This window comes from Mobula birostris, unplaced genomic scaffold (genome assembly GCF_030028105.1).
Source record: "Mobula birostris isolate sMobBir1 unplaced genomic scaffold, sMobBir1.hap1 scaffold_714, whole genome shotgun sequence".
NCBI classification, from domain to species: Eukaryota; Metazoa; Chordata; class Chondrichthyes; order Myliobatiformes; family Myliobatidae; genus Mobula; species Mobula birostris.
Window position 1 is genome coordinate 86,636 of NW_027278432.1, and position 21,800 is coordinate 108,435.

Genomic DNA, 21,800 nt, shown 5'->3' on the forward strand with positions numbered 1-21,800 from the left:
TAAACTTTCCCCTCTCACCTTAAATGCATGCCCTCTGTCATCAGGCATTTCGATTCCAGGAAAAAGATACCAGGTCTCTACTCTATCTGTGTTTTCCTTAATTTCATAAACTTCTGTCTGGTCTCCCCTCAGTCACCTCTGCTCCAGAGAAAACACCCACAAAACAGGGCAGGGTCCAGTGGGTCGGGCAGCTGAACAAGGAGTCAATGTTTCGGGCCAAGACTCAAGAGGACCAGGGAAAATACCAGAGTGAAAAGGTGGGGGAACAGGAAGGAGAACTAACAAGAAGGTGATAGGAAAAGGAGGGAGCGCTCTGGGAGGGGCTGTGTGGAAAAAGCGCTGTGGGAGGGGCAGTGAGGAAAGAGAACTGTGGGGGGGCAGTGAGGAGGGAATGCTATGGGTGGGGAAGTGAAGAGGGAGCGCTATGGGAGGGGCAGTGAGGAAAGAGCACTGTGAGGGGGCAATGAGAAGGGAGCACTATGGGAGGGGCAGTGAGAAAGGAGGATTTGACAAGATCCAGAGACAATAAAGTACTATCTGTCTTTGTACACTCATTTCCTCTCATTTCCTCTCTCCAGCCGATAAAGCCAAGGTCTCTGCCCAGTTAGGGAAACTGTGTTCGAGGGTGTGGGTGTGGACCCATGTTTGTATGTGCTCCTGGGCGTGTCCGTGAGTGTGTGTACTTTGTGGAAGAGTGTGTGTGTGTGTGTATCTGTGCCTGTCTGTCTGTCTCTGCCAGTCTGTGTCTGTCTTTCTGCCTCCTTCAGTCAGTGTGTGAGTGTGTTTGTTTATCTGGGGCTCTCTGTGCCCCAGTTTGAACCCTCGCTCCCCTGCTTGCCCCAGTACGTTCTCTGGAGATGGGGGACCCGGTGATCTGTGTCGGGGACCCTGCCCTGGGAGGCAGGAGTAACCAGGCCCTGCTCCCAGAAGTGGTAGCCAGCAGACTCCAACACCGCAGGGCCCTGGTACTGAGGCAGCGCCATCTCTGCAACGTCTGTCTGGCACTGGTGGTTCTGGGCATTGGCCTGGTGATTGCCAGCACTGAACTGGCCTGGCACACATCGCACCCGGTGAGTCCATCTCTGCCATGGAACATTCTGGCAAGGGTCATGGGCACCAGGAGTGGGGGCAAGGAGGGAGCGCTGTGGGAAGGGGTGAGGAGGGAGTACTGTAGGAGGGGGTGAGGACGGAGTACTGTGGGGGGTGAGAAGTGAACACTGTGGGAGGGGGTGAGGAGGGAACGCTGTGGGTGGGGGTGAGGACGGAGTACTGTGGGAGGGGGTGAGGAGGGAACACTGTGGGAGGGAGTGAGGAGGGAACACTGTGGGAGGGTGTGAGGAGGGAACGCTGTGGGAGAGGGTGAGGAGGGAACGCTGTGGGAGAGGGTGAGGAGGGGCAGTGAGGAGGGAATGCTGTGGGAGGGGGTGAGGAGGGAGAGCTGGGGGGGTGAGGAGGGAATGCTGTGGGAGGGGGTGAGGAGGGAATTCTGTAGGAGGGGGTGAGGAGGGAACGCTGTAGGAGGGGGTGAGGAGGGAGTACTATGGGGGGTGAGCAGGGAGCGCTGTGGGAGGGACGGTGAGGAGGGAACGCTGTGGGAGGGGGTGAGGATGGAGTGCTATGGGAGGCGGTGAGGAGGGAACGCTGTGGGAGGGGGTGAGGAGGGAACGCTGTGGGAGGCGGTGAGGAGGGAACGCTGTGGAAGGGGGTGAGGGGGGAACGCTGTGGGAGGGGGTGAGGAGGGAATGCTGTGGGAGGGGGTGAGGAGGGAACGCTGTGGGAGGGGGTGAGGAGGGAACGCTGTGGGAGGCGGTGAGGAGGGAACGCTGTGGAAGGGGGTGAGGGGGGAATGCTGTGGGAGGGGGTGAGGAGGGAACGCTGTGGGAGAGGGTGAGGAGGGAATGCTGTGGGAGGGGGTGAGGAGGGAACGCTGTGGGAGGCGGTGAGGAGGGAACGCTGTGGAAGGGGGTGAGGGGGGAACGCTGTGGGAGGGGGTGAGGAGGGAATTCTGTAGGGGGGGTGAGGAGGGAATGCTGTGGGGAGTGAGGAGGGAACGCTGTGGGGTGGGAGTAAGGAGTGACTTCTCTCTGTTTCCTTTGTAGTACATTGTTGATACGCTGACAATTATTAACACTGTCTCATCTCTGCTCCTCTTGGCTCTGACCCTGGCCTACCACAGGACCTCTCTTCAGGTAAACCACCCTCTCCCCCCTTCCCACACCCCCTAGGGTCACGGGGCCACATGGTACAGAAAATGGTCCTTTGGCCCCTCAGCTCCTTGTCGAGGAGGGTGCCTATTTGTTTGACCCGTGCACCTGTCTAAGTGGCCTTTAAATGTCGTTACCGGACCTGCCTCATCCACTTCCTCTGGCAGCTCATTCCATCAACCACCACCTTCTGGGTGAAACAATTACCGCTCAAGGTCCCCTTTAAACCTTTCCCCTCTCACCTCAAAACTCTGCCCCCTAGGTTTAGATTCCCCTACCCTGGGGAAAGGATTGTGATCACCCACCTTATCTCTACCCCTCATGGTTTTATAAATCTCTATAAGGTCACCCCTCATCCTCCTTCACTCCAGGGAAAACAGTCCCAGTCTATCCATCCTCTCCTTATAACTCAAATCCTCCAGTCCCAGTAACATCCTCTCCTTATAACTCAAACCCTCCAGTCCCAGTAACATCCTCTCCTTATAACTCAAACCTTCCAGTCCCAGTAACATCCTCTCCTTATAACTCAAACCCTCCAGTCCCAGTAACGTCCTCTCCTTATAACTCAAACCCTCCAGTCCCAGCGACATCCTCTCCTTATACCTCAAGCCCTCCAGTCCCAGCGACATCCTCTCCTTATAACTCAAACCCTCCAGTCCCGGTAACATCCTCTCCTTATAACTCAAACCCTCCAGTCCCAGTAATATCCTCTCCTTATAACTCAAACCTTCCAGTCCCAGTAACATCCTCTCCTTATAACTCAAACCCTCCAGACCCAGTAACATCCTACTGAATCTTACCTGCACCCTCTCCAGTTTAATGACATCCTTCCTATAGCTGGGCGACCAGAACTGCACACAATATCCCACCAGCATCTTCTATAGTTGTAATGTGACGTCCCAACTCCTATATTCAGTGCCCAGACCAGTGAAGGCCAGCGTGACAAATGCCTTCTTCACTGCCCTGCCTACCGGTGTCATTATTTTCACGTACCTATATAACTGTATTACTGGGTCTCTTTGCTCTATGACACTTCTCGGTGTTACCACGTGAAAGTTCTGTGTAAGTCCTGCCCTGGTTTTACTGATCAAATACAATGCCTGACACTTGTCCGAGTTAAATTCTATTTACCCGCTGCCCCAGCTGAGAAAGAACCTGGTGTAACCAAGGACACCTTCCTTCACTGTCCACTACACCACCAACTTTGGCATGATCCACAAACTTACTAACAATGCTAACTAAGTCCTCATCTATATAGTTAATATAAGCTAGGTTAGGCCTGGCAGAGAACGAATCTCTCTGAGATTCGAATCTATCAGAGATGCGCTGATAGTCACCATCTACAGGAAGAAAGGTGACCGTAGTGATTGTGGAAACCACCGAGGAATCTCCCTTCTGTCCACAGCTGGCAAGATTATGGTGAAGATACTGCCTCAAGATCATCTCAGAAGATGTGCTTCCTGAAAGCCAGTGTGGCTTTGGGGCTGGAAGAGCAACCACTGACATGATCTTTACTTTGAGGCAACTCCAGGAGAAGGCAGCAGAACAGCAGCAATCTCTGTACATTGTCTTCGTTGATTAACAAGCATTTGATACGGTGGGCAGAGAGACACTCTGGGTAGTGCTCAAAACTTATGGCTGTCCAGATAGGCTGGTTACCATGATCAAGTTGTTTCATGAGAACATGTCTGGCAAAGTATCTATCGGAGGAGACGTCAGTGAAGCCTTCACCATCAACCACGAGGTAAAACAGGGATGCATTCTTGCTCCAACTTTGTTCATACTATATCTTGCTGCAGTCTTGGAAATAATGGACCATAATTTGGACAAAGGTGTGTACAGCAGGATTCGCTCAGATGGAAAATTGTTCAACATGTCAAGACTCAAAGCCTTAACCAAATCAAGAGAGATTTGTGTCAGAGAGCTTCTGTACGCAGACCACTCAGCCCTGGTTGCTACTGATGTTAATGTGATTCAAGAAATTATTGACCGCTTCTCATTTGCTGCCACTCTTTTTGGCCTAAGAATCAATGTCTCCAAAACCAAACTTCTGTACCAGCCTCCTCCCCTGTGTAGTCCCAGTGAGACCCAACCACCGGTCATATCAGTCAATGGGGTAGTGCTGAATTGTTCTGACTCTTTCACATACTTAGGAAGTGCTGTGACCAACACCAGCCCATCAGATCTGGAAGTTGAGAGGAGAATTCAATCAGCTACAAAAGTCTTTGGTGCTTTGCAGAAGTGACTTTGGTCTCTCCACGACATTAAAATGGCAACCAAGGTCAAAGTGTGTAACACAGCTGTTTTGCCATCTCTGCTTTATTCAACTGAAACGATGACATTGTATCGGAAACACATCAAGAAATTGGCCAGGACAAAACACAGGCATTTACACCAAATATTACACATCAAGTGGCAAGAGAGGGTACCCGATGTGGAGATGCTCAAATGTGCTGGGACAGTCAGCGTAGAATCGCTCATTGCAACTTCTCAGCTGCGTTGGACTGGTCATGTCACAAGAATGAGCGATGATCGTTTACCCAAGCTGTTTTCTCTGGCGAGCTACACGAAGGAAAGAGGAAGCACGGTGGCCAGAAGCTGTGCTACAAAGACGTGCTCAAGCACCACCTGAAGAACACTGACATGAATATCAACCCCTGGGAGAAAGGTCCTTTGGACAGAAGAAGTTGGCACTGCATTGTCAAGAAGTCAATCCCAGCTATCGAGGAGAAAAGGCAGAAGAAATATGAACGCAGACATTCGGTGCTAGACCAGTCAAATCACAAATGCAACTGATGTGGGAGACAGTGCCGATCGAATGGTGGTCTTGTGGCCCATAACCGTGCCTGCAGAGACTAAACTCTCATCGACATTGAGATCGATGGGCAGCCGAAGAAGAACAGTTAATATAGGAGACAGCCAATAGCGAAGCCAGCACTGATCCCTGCAGCACTCCATTATCACCTCCACCCACCAGGATCACTTTGTGTCCAGCTGGCCAGCTCACCCTTCTGCTCTGCCCTTGTCAATCTTCTTGGTTGCCTCTTCAGACGAATTCCAACAAATTTAGGGGCCATGATATTCCCACACACAAATCCATACCGACTCTCCCTCATCAGTTCTTGCATTTTTGAAGATTAGAGATTATTTTTGTTCTTACATTGTAAAGATTAACTATATTTTACATGTTTATTTAAGCATCAAAACACACAGTGGCCAAAACGTCAATGGCCAAACCAGTCCAAGGACATGCTGAGGGCAGCCCACAAGTATCGCCGTGCTTCTGACGTGCCCACAGCTCACTGACCTGAACCTGTATGTCTTTGGACTGTGGGAGGAAACTAGAGTACCCGGAGGAAACCAGTGTGATCACAGGGAGAACGTACAAACTCCTTACAGACAGCGCGGGAATTGAACCGCAATTGAGCAATTGCTGGTGCTGAAAGGCAGTACACTAACCACTATACCAGAGTGTCACATCCCTCCTGCCCAGGGGATTTATCCTCGAAGACTCTCAGCATCTCCACTTTTGTTTATTCAGCCATACAATATGGAGTCAACCATTCTGACCCCTCAAGCTGTGATTTCCGACGACCCCCAATCGCAGAGCAATTTACCATGACCAGTTAACTATCTCTATCCCTCTCTGGGACTGTGGGAGAAAACCAGAGCACCCTGTGAAAACCCACACGTCCCACGTACAATGACTCCTTACAGAACAGCGCCAGAGTTGAACTCCGAACCCCAGAATAGGAATTGCATCGCGCTAACCGCTACCCCACTGTGGGCCCAAGACATAATTATCATTTTGTTAATTCCTTATCATCCAGGGCATTTTCCACAGTAAATACAGAGAAGAAAAATGATTTAAGACCTTGCCCACCTCCTGTTGCTGCATAATTTCACTAATCCTCAGTTCTCTCCCTGGTTACCCTCTGGTTGTTAATATACTTGTGGAATCTCCGTGAGTCTTCTGCACCTTATCTGATGGGGCAAATCTCTGCTCACACTTTGCCCTCCACATTTCCCCCTTGAGGCCTCCCACGTCCCTTGTATTCCTCCCGCAATTCACTTGAGGCCTTGGGCATGCACCCACCAAGGGCCCTCCCATCAACAGACAAGAAGTCCATTCGGCCCATGTCAGCTCACACACAATCCTATCCAACCAAGGTTATTTCTGGGTAGTGATCGTTCCCCACAACCCAACCAACTACCCCACCCCACCACAATCTACCCCTTGCTAACATACATGAGGTGGCTGATTCATCAACTCCACACGTCTCACCAGAGGAAGGCAGTTAAACCAGGCCAGGACTTACATAGAGAATGGCGGGGCACAGGGGGCAGGGAGACCTGGAGGTATAGGTAGCTGGTTCCCCGAATGCATTGTCATAGTTAGACAGCAGGGAGAGGAAACAGTTTGACATGCTGGCCTTCACTGGTTGGTGAAACAGAACTGGAATAGCAGGTTATCTGAATTGATCATCTCTACGTAAATAGACCCGACGCTAAGAATGTCAGCTTTGTCTATGCAACGTGAAGTATTCCTGTTCTCAGCAGAAAATATGCCAAAGGGAAACGGAGCTCATTTCTGAGAGGATCATTGGTGCAGTTTGGTTTAGACAGAAGGGGGCAGGTCCAATAATCTCTGATAGACAGTTGGAATCAATGCCGATCTGCGTTGGGACGCCAGGCCCAGGGGGGGTGAGATGGGGGGTTCCCTGATACCACCTGGTCCAAGGTTGCTGGGTTACATCCCAGACTGAGTGAGGAGAAAGCACCATTAGTGGGGTAGAGGGGAGAGGGCGCTAAGGGAGGGAGGGGTGTGGAGAGAGAGAGACTGGATCCCACACTGACGACACTCTCCCCCACGTTCTCTCCACAGCTCCTGATGATGGATGAGGGCCTGGGAACATGGCGAGCTGCCCTCACCCTCCGCCGTAGGGCCTACCTCGCCCTCGAGATGCTGGTGTGTCTCCTGCAGCCTCTGTCCCAGAGTGGGGAAGGGGATGGGGGCTTGCCGGGTAGCGAAACGGTGCCACTGGCAGCTGCCAGCCTCCTCCGCCTGCACTGGGTGCGACGGGCACTGCTTCTCAACAGCCCACTGCTGCAGCCATCCTACCGGGCACTGGGCTCCCTTGGCAGGGTCCGTCTCCGATCCCCCTTCGCCCTCAAACTCCTGATGGAGACCTGTGGCGGCCGCCTCCTCCTCGTCTTCGCCTCTTCCCTCTGGCTGCTCGGTTCCTGGACCCTCAGCCTGTGTGAGAGGTTGGTGGGAGAGGGGAAGCGGGGCTGGTCCAGAGGGAGGGCAGGGCAAGGGAGAAGGGAAGAGGAGGGAGGGAGAAGGGGAGCGTAGGAGAAGAATGGGAGAGGGGGAGGGGATAAGGATGCAGGGGTGAGAGAGGGAGGTGGAAGGAGTGGGGGGGGGCGGTTGCTTGGACTCCTGGAGGGAGGGGAGTTGGGAAGCGGGGGGAAGGGTTGGGACAGGGAGAGAAGGAAGGGTCTGGTTGAAAGCCATCAGCCCCACATGAAGCAAACCTCTCAGGTGGGGGTAAGTGGAGACATACAGTGTGTCTCTCACAGACACACACACACAGATACACACTCACACATATACACGCACACACTCACACAAACAGATACACACTCAGACACACACACATACTAACACATACATACACTCACACACACACAGATACACACTCTTACACAAACACACACACACACACAGATACACACTCACACACACACACACATACTCTCACACATACACACACATACACAGATACACACACACACATACACACACACACTCTCACACACACACAGACACCCAGACACATAGACATAGACAAACACACTCCCATAGACACATACACACGTATACACAGAAGGCAGACACACACATAAACACACAGACACTCATACACACTGCCATACACAAATACACACACACACACACACACACCCAGACACATAGACATGCACATGCACACATATAGCACACACGCACATAGACAAATGCGCACACATTCAGACATGCACACAGACACTCTCCCTCCCCTCTCCCCTCTCCCCCACTCTCTCGAATCTCTCTCCAATCTCACCCCCTCTCTCCCTATTCTTTATCCCCCTCTCTCTCCTCTCTCTCTCTCCACTCTCTCCACTCTCCCCAATCTCTCCCCTCTCTCCCTCTCTCCCCTCTCTCTCTCTCTCCCCTCTCTCTCTCTCTCTCCTCCCTCTCTCTCCTCCCTCTCTCTCTCCCCTCTCTCTCTCTCCCCCTCCCCTCTCTCTCTCCACTCTCCCCCCTCTCTCTCCCCTCTCTCTCTCTCCACTCTCCCCTCTCTATCTTCTCTCACCCCCTCTCTCCCCCTCTCTCTCTCTCCTCTCTCTCCCCTCTCTCTCTCCCCCTCTCCCCTCTCTCTCTCTATTCTCCCCTCTCTCTCTTCTCTCACCCCCCTCTCTCCCCTCTCTCTCTCTTCTCTCTCCCCCCTCTCTCTCTCCCCTCTCTCTCTTCTCTCACCCCCTCTCTTCCCAAACTAACACATCCCTCTCTCCATTTCTCTCCCTCACCCCTCAACCTCTCTCTCTCCTCCCTCTCTCCCTCTCTCTCCCTTCTCCACCACCCTTTCTCTCCACTCTCCTTCCCCCTTCTCTGTTCTCTCCCTCTCCCCCTCACCTCCCCTCTCCCCTCCACCCACACTCTCCACTCCTAACCACTCTCAGCTCTCCTTCCTCTCTCGCCCTCTCTCCCTTCTCACTCTCTTTCTCACCACACCACCCCCCTTCCTGCCCCTTTGTGGGTTGGTTTGCTTGGTCTGAGGGTTAAGGAGGTCACTGCCTGTTCTGTGTCCCCAGAACCAACAACGGGAGCAGCAGTGTTGGCCTGCTGGATTCGATGTGGCTGATCCCGATCACGTTTCTGACCATTGGCTACGGGGACATCTCCCCACACACCTACTTCGGGAAATTCATCTGTCTGCTGACTGGCATTACGGTAGTTACAGAGGGGGCGCTGTGGGGCGGCCGGTGAGGAGGGAGCGTCACAACAGAGTTTAACCCAACCTGTAATCCTGGGGCACAGTGCATGTGTATGGGCGTGAAACGATTTGAAATGCAGTCTGTAATGCCTCTGGTATAATGGCGTGTGTTCTGGGGTGTATAACAGGATACGTAACAATCTGCAGTGTGTAATGAGTTCTGTGATGGAGATGCAATGGAGTGTAATGCAGTCTGTAACCCCTTGTGTTTAAACTGTAATTGGGTGTGTACAGGATTGTGAATGGTTGTGTAACACTGTGTAATGGTGTTTAACAGTATATATCATGATGTAATGCCTCCAGGCAATATATATATGCAGAGTTGCATATGGCTGAGTAATGGCATGTAACACAGGCTGTATTCCCCTGTGCACAGCAAGTGTAATGTGGTGTAATGGGGTCAATAGACAATAGGTGCAGGAGTAGGCCATTCGGTCCTTCAAGCCAGCACTATAATCTCTCAGGTAGGGCATGTGTACTGGACTGTATATGGATGTGTAACAGTGTGTAATGATATCTGTAATACCCTGGGCTAATATGTACATGGGTGTAACAAGGTGTAGTGGTGTGCAATAAGGTCTGTAAACCTTTGGGCAGGGTGTGTGATGGGGCATGTAACAGGCTGTAATAGTGTGTATTAGTGTGTAATGGGATCTGTAATCTTCCTGGATAGGACATGTGTACAGGGGTGTGTAATGGGCTGCAGCGGGCTGTAAATCCATAGGCAGGGCATGTGTAAATAGTGTGTATGGGTGTGTACTCCACCCAGCCAGGGTCTGTGTATGGGTGTAATGGGGTTTGTAATCTCCCCATCAGGGCGTATGCTGCACGGCGTTGCTGATTGCTGTTGTCTCCCAGAAGCTGCAGCTTTGCAGCGATGAGAAACATGTCCACAATTTCATGCAGGAGATGCGACTGCAGCGGCAGGTAAGGCTGTACTCGGACCCCAGTGGGCGGGGCACTCCCATCACCTTCCCTGCCCATAAGAACATCAGAAATAGGAGCAGGAGTCGGCCATCTGGCCCGTCGAGCCTGCTCTGCCATTCAATAAGATCATGGCTGATCTGATCATGGACTCATCTCACCTACCTGCCTTTTCCCCCAAACACTTAATTCCCCTACTATGCGAAAATCTATCCAAACTTGTCTCAAATATATTGACTGAGGTAGCCTCCACTGCTTCATTGGGCAGAGAATTCCACAGATTCACCACTCTCTGGGAAAAGCAGTTCCTGCTTATCTCCATCCTAAATCTACTACCCCGAATCTTGAGGCTATGTCCCCTGGTTCTAGTCTCACCTACCAGTGGAAAAACTTTCCTGCCTCTATCTTCTCTATCCCTTTCATAATTTTATATGTTTCTATAAGATCTGCTCTCATTCATCTGAATTCCAGCGAGTACAGTCCCAGGCGACTCAGTCTCTCCTCATAGTCTAACCTCCTCATCTCTGGAATCAACCTGGTGAACTTCCTCAGCACCAACTCCAAAGCCAGTATATCCTTCCTCAAGGAGACCAGAACTGCACACAATACTCCAGTTGTGGCCTCACCAATACCCTGTACAGCTGCATCATAACCTCCCTGCTCTTAATTTCAATCCCTCTGGCAATGAAGGCCAACATTCCATTCGCCTTCTTGATAGCCTGCTGCACCTGCAAGCCAACCTTTTGTGATTCATACACAAGCACTCCCAAGTCCACCTGCACAGCAGCACGCTGCAACCTTTTACCGTTTAAATAATAATCTGCTCTTTCAATTTGCCTTCCAAAATGGATGACCTCACATTTACCAACATTGTATTCCATCTGCCAGATCCTTGCTCAGTCACTTAACTAATCTATATCTCTCTGCAGATTCCCATATCTTCTGCACAATTTGTTTTTCCACTCAATGTAGTATCATCAGCAAACTTAAATTCACTACACTCAGTCTCCTCTTCCAGATCGTTAATGTATACCGTGAACAGTTGTGGGCCCTGCACCGACCCCTGTGGCACACCGCTCACCACTGGTTGCCAACCAGAGTAACACCCATGTATCCCAACTCTCTGCTTTCTATTAATTAACCAATCCACTATCCATGTTAATACATCACCCCAACTCTATGCATCCTTATCTTATGGATAAGTCTTTTATGTGGCACCTTATTGAACGCCTTCTGGAAATTCAAGTAAATAACATCCATCTGTTCCCCTCTATCCACTGTGCTTGTTATATCCTCAAAGAATTCCAGTAAGTTTGTCAAACAGGACCTGCCTTTGCTGAATCCATGCTGCATCTGCCTGATGGATCCATTTCTTTCCAGATACCTCACTATTTCTTCTTTAATGATAGCTTCAAGCATTTTCCCAACTACAGATGTTAAACTAACTGGCCTATAGTTACCTGCCTTTAGTCTACATCCTTTTTTGAACAGTGCTGTGATATTCATTGTCTTCCAATCTGCCGGGACCTGCCCAGAGTCCAGAGACTTGTGGTAAATTATCACCAAAGCCTCTAATATAATTTCTGCCATTTCTTTTAGTACCCTGAGATGCATTCCATCAGGACCAAGGGACTTGTCTATCTTTAGGTTTACAAGTTTGATCAGCACTACCTCTTTAGTGATAGCTGTTGTATTAGGGTCCTCACCTCCCAGCACATCTATAACATCTCTCTTTGGCATGTTGGATGTGTCCTCCATGAAGACCGACACAAGATAGTCATTCAAAGCCTTGGCCATCTCCTCATAACTGTCATGGTCCAGTCTGTGAAGTCTGCATTCCAGTTCACAGTCCAGTCCATGGTTCCTTATTCCAGGTTTTTTGGTTTTCCCTTGTTGTGTTGGGTGCTCTAATTGAGGCACCTGATTCTCATTTTGGGCTAGCTACATAAATAGCTCCTGAGTTCAGCTTCAGTTGCAGGACTGTTTCCTTCACCTTTCTTCTGGAGCCTTGCCACCTTTGCCTGAAGCCTTGTCTGTATTGCTGTCAAGTTCTACTGCTAAAGCAAGACTGGAGCCTAGCTGTGTCTAGATAAGGAACTGTCTATTGCTGTTGGGAGCTGTCTCTGTGTCCATGCCTTTGCTAGGTAGGTCTGACTGTTTGCTGCTACCTTGTGTTAGGAACTGTCTCTCTGTGTTCTGTGTGTGAGTCCTGGCCCTATGTCCTGCTCCTTAGGAGGGGTCCTGACTCTGTGTAGAGCCCTGGCCCCAAGTCCTGTTCCCAACGAGGAGCCTCTGTGTTCCTGTTCTGCCAAGACCAAGCCTCTGTGTTCCTGTTCTGCCAAGACCAAGCCTCTGTATTCCTGTTCTGCCAAGACCAAGTCAAGGCTTTGGGGTCTTGTCCTGCCCTTGTGCCTTGCCCAGCCCAGGAGTACCTCGTCCTGCCCAGGAAAGCCTTGAAGAATCCAAGCCTCATCCAGTCCTGTAGCCACGTCATGTCTTTACCTAGTTCTGGAGTCTGAGCCTGAGTCAAGACCCAGGTTCTTGGTCCTTGCCCAGTCTCTGGCTTGGAGTCCATACCCAAGCCTCAAAGAACCCAAGCCTCGTCATGTCCTCGCCTAATTCTGCGGTCTGAGCCGAGTCAAGACCAAGGTTTTGGGTCCTTGTCCAGTCTCTGGCCCGGAGTCCAAGCCCAAGGCTTCTAGTTCCAAGTTCTGCTTTCCTCGCCAAAGTCCTAGCCCAAGTTTGTGTTCCTGTCCCAAGTCCTAGTCTGTGTCCTGTCCCGTTCCTAACTCTAGTCCGGGTCCTGTTCCTAGTACTTTAGTGTCTGTGCCTTGCATTTGGGTCCATCACCAATGACCTCCTTATGACAATAACACAATATCAATTCCCCCTCCTCGTCTTCCAAGGGACCTATATTCACTTTAGCCACCCTTTCCCACTTTATATAATTATATAAACTCTTACTATCTGTTTTCATATTTTGTGCTAGTTTATTTTCATAATCTATCTTCCCTTTCTTTATTGCTCGTCTAGTGGTTCTTTGTTGCTTTTTAAAGTTTTCCCAATATTCCAGTTTCCCACTACTCTTGGCGGCTTTGTATACACAAGCTTTTGGTTTGATGCCTTCCTTTATTTCCTTAGTAATCCAAGGCTGGCTCTCCCCACCCTTACTGTCCTTGCTTTTAACTGGAATGTACTTTTGCTGACCACCATGAAAATTCTCTTTCAAAGCCTTCCACTGTTCCTCAACCATTCCACCATATAGCCTGTGTTCCTAATCTACCCATCAAATTCCTCCCTCACCCCATTGTAGTCTCCATTATTTAGGCATAATACACTGGTTTTAGATCAAACTATTGCACCCTCCATTTGTATGAGAAACTCAGTCATACTATGATCACTCTTTCCAAGAGGATCCCTAACTATGAGATTGCTAATTTTACCTGTCTCATTGCACAGGACCAGATCTAAAATAGCATACTCCCTTGCAGGTTCAGTAACATGTTGTTCAAGAAAGCCATCATGGCTATGAAGTCCTCCTCAAGTTTCCTCAACCAACTTGATTCACCCAATCCATGTGCAAGTTAAAGTCCCCCACGATAACTGCTGTTCCATTCTTACATGCCTCAGGTATTTCTGTTTATTGCCTGTGCCACTGTAATGTCATCATTTGGTGGCCGATAGACCACCCCCACCAGTGATTTGCTGCCTTCACTAGTCCTAATCTCTACCCAGATGGATTCAACATTCTGCTCCTTGTATCTGTATCATCTCTCACTATTGCCCTGATCTCATCTTTAAATAAGAGAGCTACCCCACCTCCCTTACCTTCCTGCCTATCCTTCCGTATTACCTTTTTTTCATAGTCATACTTTATTGATCCCGGGGGGAATTGGTTTTCATTACAGTTGCACCATAAATAATAAATAGTAATAAACCATAAATAAATAGTAATATGTAAAATTATGCCAGTAAATTATGAAATAAGTCCAGCACCAGCCTATTGGCTCAGGGTGTCTGACCCTCCAAGGGAGGAGTTGTAAAGTTTGATGGCCACAGGCAGGAATGGCTTCCTATGACGCTCTGTGCTGCATCTCGGTGGAATGAGTCTCTGGCTGAATGTACTCCTGTGCCCACCCAGTACATTATGTAGTGGATGGGAGACATTGTCCAAGATGGCATGCAACTTAGACAGCATCCTCTTTTCAGACACCACCATCAGAGAGTCCAGTTCCTTCCCCACAACAACACTGGCCTGATATCCTTGGATATTTAATTCCCAATTCTCTCCACCTGCAACCACATTTCTGTAAAGGCCACTAAATCATACCATTTTGTACTGATTTGAGCCACAAGTTCATTGACCTTGTTTCGAATACTATGGGCATTCAGATAAAGTGCCCTTATACTCATTGTGCCTTGAAAATCTTATAATCTTTTAGTTTTTTGCACTTGACTTTTCTTCACTTCACTCTTACTTTTCTCTTTTTTATCTTTTGTTTTTTCTTTATCTTTATCCACACTTCTCTTTTTTTACTTTATCCATACTTCTCCACCCCACTACTATTTAGTTTAAAGCCCTATCCACAGCCTAGTTAGGCCATTCGCTAGGATCCAGGTCCCATGACTGTTCAAGTGGAGCCCGTCCCATTGGTACAGCTCCCTCCTTCCCCAATACTGGTGCCAATTTCCCATGAATTCAAACCCACTTCTCCCACATCAATCCTTTAGCCACACATTTAACTCTCTAATCTTCTTAACCCTGTGCCAATTTGAAAGTGACTCTGGTAGTAATCCAGAGATTACTACCTTTTTACTTCTGCTTTTTACTTTAGTCCCCAGCTGCTCAAATCGCCTCAGCAGATCCTCTTTCCTCATTCTACCCATGTCATTGGTACCCACATGGACCACGACAACTGGATCTTCCCTTCCCACTGCAAATTCCTCTGCAGGTGTGGTAAACCCGGGTACCAGGCAGGTAACACAGCCTTCGAGGTGCTCTATCCTCACCACAGAGAACTCTGTCTATTCCCCTGACTATACTATCCCCAATTACCACTACATTTCCCTTCTCTCCCCTTAACTCTTCTGATCTCCCCACCCCTCCCCTTCTCTCCCCTTCTCTCCCCTTCCTACTCACCTTCCCCCCTCTCCTTCCCCTCTCCATCCTGGGACCTGTGGGTGATCGTAAGGTTAGGGGAGTGATGTGGGTGAGGAGAGGAGGGGTGGGTTGGGGTTGTCAGAGGATGAGGGGTGACTGGGTTGATGGGGGTTTGGACTCAGTCCCACAGCAGCGATGACAGCCTCCCCCTGTAACATGCTCCCTTCTCTCCCCACGCACCCCCCCCCCGGCAGGTGCAACGGGCAGCGGTGGATCTGATCGGCTCAGCCTGGCTTGTGTACAGACGCGTGCCAGGGTCTCACCCACGCCAGGCTCGGCAACTACAGCGCAGTCTAGTCACTGCCGTACACAGGTAAACACAGGATGCGTAGTGTGGGTCCATCCAATGGCTTGTTACACACCACTACCACCACTCCCTGCACCTAGCACTCTCCGTGTAAAAACAAACCTTGCCCGCACATCTCCCTTAAACCCTCTCCCCCTCTCCTCTCAACTAACGCCCTGGTAAATCTTCCCTGTCCCCTCTCCGAAGACTCCACACAATTCCTGTAATGAGGTGACCAGAATGAAAAGCTCCAGATATTCTATATATAAACCCCCTGACCCCTGGGTTAGCTACCAGCCTGTAACCCCGTCCTGGGGATTTGTCACTTCATATACAAGCCATAACCCCGAACGCCGGGGTTAGATCCCAGCCTGTACTCACTCCAGGATAATGTTCCAGTCCCTTGTAGCTTGTTAAATGTTCATTATAATTACAATTGCTCCAGGTTCCGGAACGCTAAACAACAGGAACGGAGACACCGGGATCAGATCAATTCCATGATGGGACCCAGTAAGGTAACTGGCATTACTCTGGGAATACTCTCCATTCATTAGTTCCAATGGGAGTGTGGACGGTGGCAGTGAATGGGAAGGGGTGGGAGTGCAGATAGAGGGAGTGACTGGGAAGGGTTGGGTCCTATTGGGAGTGAATGGGTAGGGATGAGATCATGTTGGGGGTGCGTATAGTAGGAGAGAATGGGAAGAGGCTGGGACCTGTTGGGAGTGAATAGGTAGTGTTATTCACTTGAAGTGTGGATGTTGGGATTAAATGGGAAGGGTTGGGGTCCTATTGGGAGTGTGGACACTGGGAGTGAATAGGAAGATGTGGGGTCCCATTGGGAGTGTGGACAGTGAGAGTAAATGGGAAGGGCCGGGATCCCACTGGCAGTGCGTACATTAGGAGTGAATGGGGAGGGGTGGACTCCCATTGGGACTGCAAATGTTTGAATAGGAAGGGATGAATCCCACTGGGAATATGGATGGTAGGAGTGAATGGGAACAGGTGAGATCCCATTGGGAATGCAAACAGAGGAAGTGAATCAGAAGTGTTGGGGGTCCTATTGGGAGAGTGTGGACAGTGGAAGTGAAAGGGTGTGTCCTATTGAGAGTGTGGATGGTGGGAGTTAATGGGAAGGGGTGGGCCCCACTGGGAATGTGGATGGTGAGAGTGATTAGGAAGGATGGGATCGCATTGGGAGTGTGGATGGTGGGAGTGAATGGGAGGGGGATGGGGTCCTGTTGGAGTGTGGATGGTGGGATTGAATGGGAAGGTGTGGAGTGTTATTGGGACTGTGAATGGTGACCATGAAATGGAAAGTGTGGGTCCCATTGGGAGTGTGGATGAGGTGGGAGTGAATGGGAAGAGATGGGGTCCATTAGGAGCATGGACAGTAGGACTGAATGTGAAGGGAACCCATGGGGAGTAGGGATGGTGGGACTGAATGGGAAGGAGTGTTTTTGAGTGCAGACAGTGGGAGAGAATTGGAAGAGACAGGGTCCCATTGGGTGTGAATGGGAAAGGATGGTGTTTCATTTGGAGTGTGGATGTTGGGATTGAATAATAAGGGCTGGGATCCAATAGGGAGTATGGATGATGGGATAGAATGGGATCCCATTGGGAGTGTGGATGGTGGGAGTGAATGGGAATGGGTGGGTCCCGTTAGGAATGTGGACAGTGGGGGTGAATGGGAAGCAATGGGGTCCTATTGGGAGTGTGGACGGTGGGAGTGAATGGGAAGGGGTGGTTCCCATTAGGGATGTGAACGGTGGGAGTGAATGGGAATGCGTGGGATCCCATTGGGAGAGCAGACAATGGAAGTAAATGGGAAGGGTTGGATCCTGTTGGGAATGTCGATGATGGGAGTGAGTGAGAAGGGTTGGGTACCCATTGGGAGTGCAGATGATGGGAGTGAATGGGAAGGGGTGGGTTTCATTGGGAATATGGACAGTGGATGTGGATGGAAAGGGGTGGGGTTCTGTTGGGAGTGAACAGAGTGGGGGGAAGTGTTCTGTTGGGATCTGCTAATGATTGTTCTGGTCACTGAGTGTGCTGCATTTAATCATGCTCCTCGTGCCTTCCAGATGTACCACCTCCTGCAGGACTTGAACCAGAGTTTGTCTCTGTCCTGCAGCAAGTTGGACCAGAGGCTGACAGCTCTGACAAATAAGGTTGACGGCCTGGCTTCGGACATGAAGGAGATCTCTGCCCTCCTTCACGGCACCTCCCAGCAGCTCCCCAGACACTGACAGCTGCTTCCAGTGAAGTAGCCTGCACTCTGTTAGGAGGGGTCGGGGGTCATTGGTTCCCAGTGTGACAGGTTGCCTTGTCTTCTTCCACCATTGTCCCCCTGGTAGTGATCCCACAACTGAATGGGGCAGTCTCGAGATGTGTAGACCTCCCAAACTGAGGCCAAGTCCAGCCCTGTCCCAGCTCCTCAGCTGTGGGAGCTATCATACTGGCTTTTACAGGGACCTCAGCTCTGTGTGTGTGTGTGTGTGTGTATATACATACACACACACACACACACACACACACACACACACACACACACACACACACACACACACACACACACACACACACACACACACACACACACACGTCACTGACAGAGAGGAGGGAAAGGGACAGGGAATTAAAGTGACCGGGAGCGGGATACTCCAGGTCACTCCTATGGACTGAATGCGGAAAGATCACCCAGTCTGTGTTTGTCTCTCCACTGTAGAGGAGGCCCCACTGATCAGGAGAGGGGAAATATTTCACTGCATCAGCTTCTGGTCCTGAGATGGCAGAAGGGGATGAAGTGACGGGCGTTAAAATGCTGAGAAGGTCCTGTGAGGAGGGAAGTGGAAAGAGAGGGCTGGACAGGGAGTCAAGAATGGAGCAATTCTTTCAGGAATCCATAAGAAAAGGGGAAACTGGTTAAACAGGCTCTTCAGCCCTACTGGTCCATGCTGACCCATGTTGCCATCTAAATCAGTCTCGTTTGCCTGCATCTGACCCATATCCCTCTAAACCTTCCCTATCCATGAACCTGTTCTTAACGTACCTGCCTCACACACTTCAGCTGACAGCTTTTTCTATATATGTGGTAAAAGCATTCTCCCCCGCCCCCCCCAATGTCTCTATTAAATCTCTCCCCTCTCATCTTAAAGCTTTGCCCTCTGGTTCAGACCTGGGGTAAAAGACAGTGCAGGTTCACCCTATCTGTGCCCCTCATGATTTTGGGGGCTATTACAAGAGCTTGTGGAAACTTGGACTATTTTCTCTGGAGCACCAGAGGCTTGATGTGGGGGTGGGGGGTGGAAATTGAGGTGATCCACAGTTAGGGTAGACAGTCGGAGCCTTTCTCCCCGTGGGAAAATGTCTAATATCAGAGGCGAGAGAAAGAAAGTTTAAAGGAGATGTGAGGGGCAATTATTTTTATATGGAGCGGTGGGTGATGGAACGTGCTGCCAGGGGTGATGGAGAAGGCAGATACGATACGACAGAGGCTGTTAGATGTGCAGGGAATGGAGGGATATGGACATTGTGGAGTGAGAAAGGATTTGGCATCCCATTCAGCACAGATGTTGTGAGCAAAAGGGCCTTTTCCTGTGATTGCTTCATTCCATGTTGGGAGATGAGGAAACTGAAATACTGCAGGGAGCTGGAATTTCCAGCGGACAGTGAGTGAATTGACCCTGGTTTGTACACGAGCGGTGAAATCTGTCATGTCAACCCGTGCACAGCACGTCACTGCTTTGAAAATCAATCTATTAGTGAAATATCAGCTGCTTTTGTTGGATCTGGAGATAATATTGGCCAGAAGATTCTTCAGCTGTCAAGAATGAGGCATAAATCTTGTGTTACAGCTATTAGGTGTTCATAAGACAGGTATAACAATAACTAACTCTGGAAGTAAACATCAAAGAAAAGATCGAGTAAGAAAGAGAAAGGACAAACAAACCTGACTGAATCCTTAGAGCATGTGATTAAACACAGTATATCGATCTGAGTAAGGCATTCCACAAGCTCAATCAGAAAGTCAAGGTCCAGGGAAACTTGGCTGAGCAGATAGGAGAGGTTTAGAAGGACATGGGCAAATGGGATGAACTGAGGTCAGTGCAGGTGAGTGGGTGGGCCAAGGACCTGTTTCCCTACTGGATAACCCATGAACTGACAGAAGATTTCAAAACAACTGGCTGTAGACAGCTAAGTTTGGTGAAAGTTGTTATGTTGGGGTCTAAATTGTCAATTTTCTTGTAGTTCACCCTTGTTTTTATGTTTGTATAATCACTTGTCTGTTTGTAAATATTCAGTGGATGTTCAGTAATTTGTTCTGCTTCTGATTTTTTTGTGGTTTCTGTGTTCAATTGTTCCATTTAACATTAGTGAATTTACATAGTATACAACCTGAAATTCTTACTCTCTGCAGATAACCACAAAATAAAACAAAGAATGAATGACTAGAAATGTAAGGACCCCAAAGTCCACCCTCCTTCCCTCCCCCCACCCACAAGCAGCATCAACCCTCCCACCTCATTCTAGCAGAAAGCATCACCAACAGCAAAGCCCCCAAAGAGAGACCATGATTTCAAGGCCATCAAAAATCATTGTTCACCAAACAGTTCAACATGGCACAGGCTCTCTCTGGCTACGTCCACACTAGACCGGATAAATCTGTAACCGAAGCTTTTTCTCTTCGTTTTGACTCTCCGTCCACACTGAAATGGCTTCTTTCTCCCCTGAAAATGGAGATTTTCAGAAACGCTCTCCAGAGCGAATAAATCTGAAAACGCCTAATATCTGGTGTAGTGTGTACGGGGGAACCGGCTATTTTTAAAACTGCTGTCAGGACGTGCCGGAACAAACGGTGGCAGCTTCGCGGCATTTCATTGTTTTCTTGAACACAACCTCCAACACCACAACGACATCTGACAATGGATATGTAGCAGCCTAATGTAACATTGTATGGAAATATAAGATAACACTGATGCAGACATGATTTATACATTTAACAAGGTGATTTATTAATGTATTGCTTGTGCGAACATTCAATAGATGCAATTGTCACTTTTGTCCAGTAACTCGTTTTATTGCACATGTTAAATACAGCAAAATAATACACAAAGACACGGCAAAAGTAAAGGCAAACAAATGAGGTAACGTCAAATTTCACTTTTGCCCAGTAACAAGCCTTATTGCATTTAGTTGTAGCTGTCGTCCTTTTCATCGGTGAAGAGACTGTGGCTGTAGGAAATGTTTCTGGACAAACGTGCACCAAGTCTTTCGTTTGGCAATTTCCTTTTAAGTTTTTCCAGTCTGTAACTGGACAAACGCGCACCAAGTACACCGCTTCTTCTTTGCTTGTTTTCTGTGTGTCCTGCACATGCCCAGTAGGAGGAGATTCACCCAAATACCCGTTTTAATGTGGACGGAGGTATTTTCAAAAACACCCGGTGTGGACGTCTATTGTTTTTACGGGAAACCTGCGTTTTCAAAGTTATCTGGTCTAGTGCGGATGTAGCCTCAGACAGAGGTATCACTCTTTCCACAGGGAAAGGCAGACCAGCATCTGCTGTTTCGATGTTACAGTCTGCAATGTCACCTGAGTCGAGAACCAGCGTACTCTCTCCATCCCCCCTCGTCCCCATAGAGAGAGAGAGAGAGAGAACAATTGCTCCAGTGCAGAGGCCTCTGACACCCACACCTGCTGTCATTCCTTGCTGTTGTGATCTCCTGTGATGTTTCAGTTAGCGACACTGGCAGGATTGAGCTGTCCACAGGGACATGCAAGGCCACATCCCAAAGGCATCCGTCTTCCTGTCTGCATCTGCAGATACCGAGACATGGACAATCGGCAAGCTTTGAGGACGGGAACCCACCACTGCGAAGAAACGCCGTTAGACTGCAGTTGTATGTCACAGGCTCCAATAGGACCCCAGCCATCTTGAAAAGGAAAAAGAGGCATTAGAAAAAAGAAGGATTTAAACTGGTTCGCAGATGGGCTAGGAGAAGTCAGCCTCTGGTGATATCTTTAGCTCTGTCTCTTCCAAATTTCCTGTCATAAATCGTTCTGATCAATGGGATGTCTTTTTCTCTCTAGTTTGAGCTAGATTTAGTACAAAGGTAAATACAACTTTGAGCATAGACCAGTGCAGCACAGTACAGGCCCTTTGGCCCATATGTTGTGCCAACCTTCT

The 21,800-nt window shown here is 49.4% G+C and overlaps 1 protein-coding gene across 1 annotated transcript; it reads left to right on the forward strand.

Annotated features, from left to right (window-relative positions):
* Positions 1–469: 469 nt before the first annotated feature.
* On the forward strand, positions 470–20,132 carry LOC140193687 (intermediate conductance calcium-activated potassium channel protein 4-like). The gene is made up of 8 exons (XM_072250850.1): positions 470–1,070; positions 2,100–2,189; positions 7,090–7,472; positions 9,063–9,201; positions 10,061–10,171; positions 15,524–15,642; positions 16,061–16,130; positions 17,697–20,132. The coding sequence occupies exons 1-8, from the start codon at positions 858–860 to the stop codon at positions 17,859–17,861; spliced, it is 1,290 nt and encodes a 429-aa protein (XP_072106951.1). The 5' UTR covers positions 470–857; the 3' UTR covers positions 17,862–20,132.
* The last annotated feature ends 1,668 nt before the right edge of the window (positions 20,133–21,800 follow it).

Bases quoted from the DNA above. Each gene is read 5' to 3' on its own strand.
- LOC140193687 (XM_072250850.1), top strand. From the start codon at position 858: ATGGGGGACCCGGTGATCTGTGTCGGGGACCCTGCCCTGGGAGGCAGG. The intron at 9,202-10,060 runs GTAGTTACAGAG...TCTCCCCATCAG, and splicing joins GTCTGCTGACTGGCATTACG to GGCGTATGCTGCACGGCGTT. The intron at 10,172-15,523 runs GTAAGGCTGTAC...CCCCCCCGGCAG, and splicing joins AGATGCGACTGCAGCGGCAG to GTGCAACGGGCAGCGGTGGA.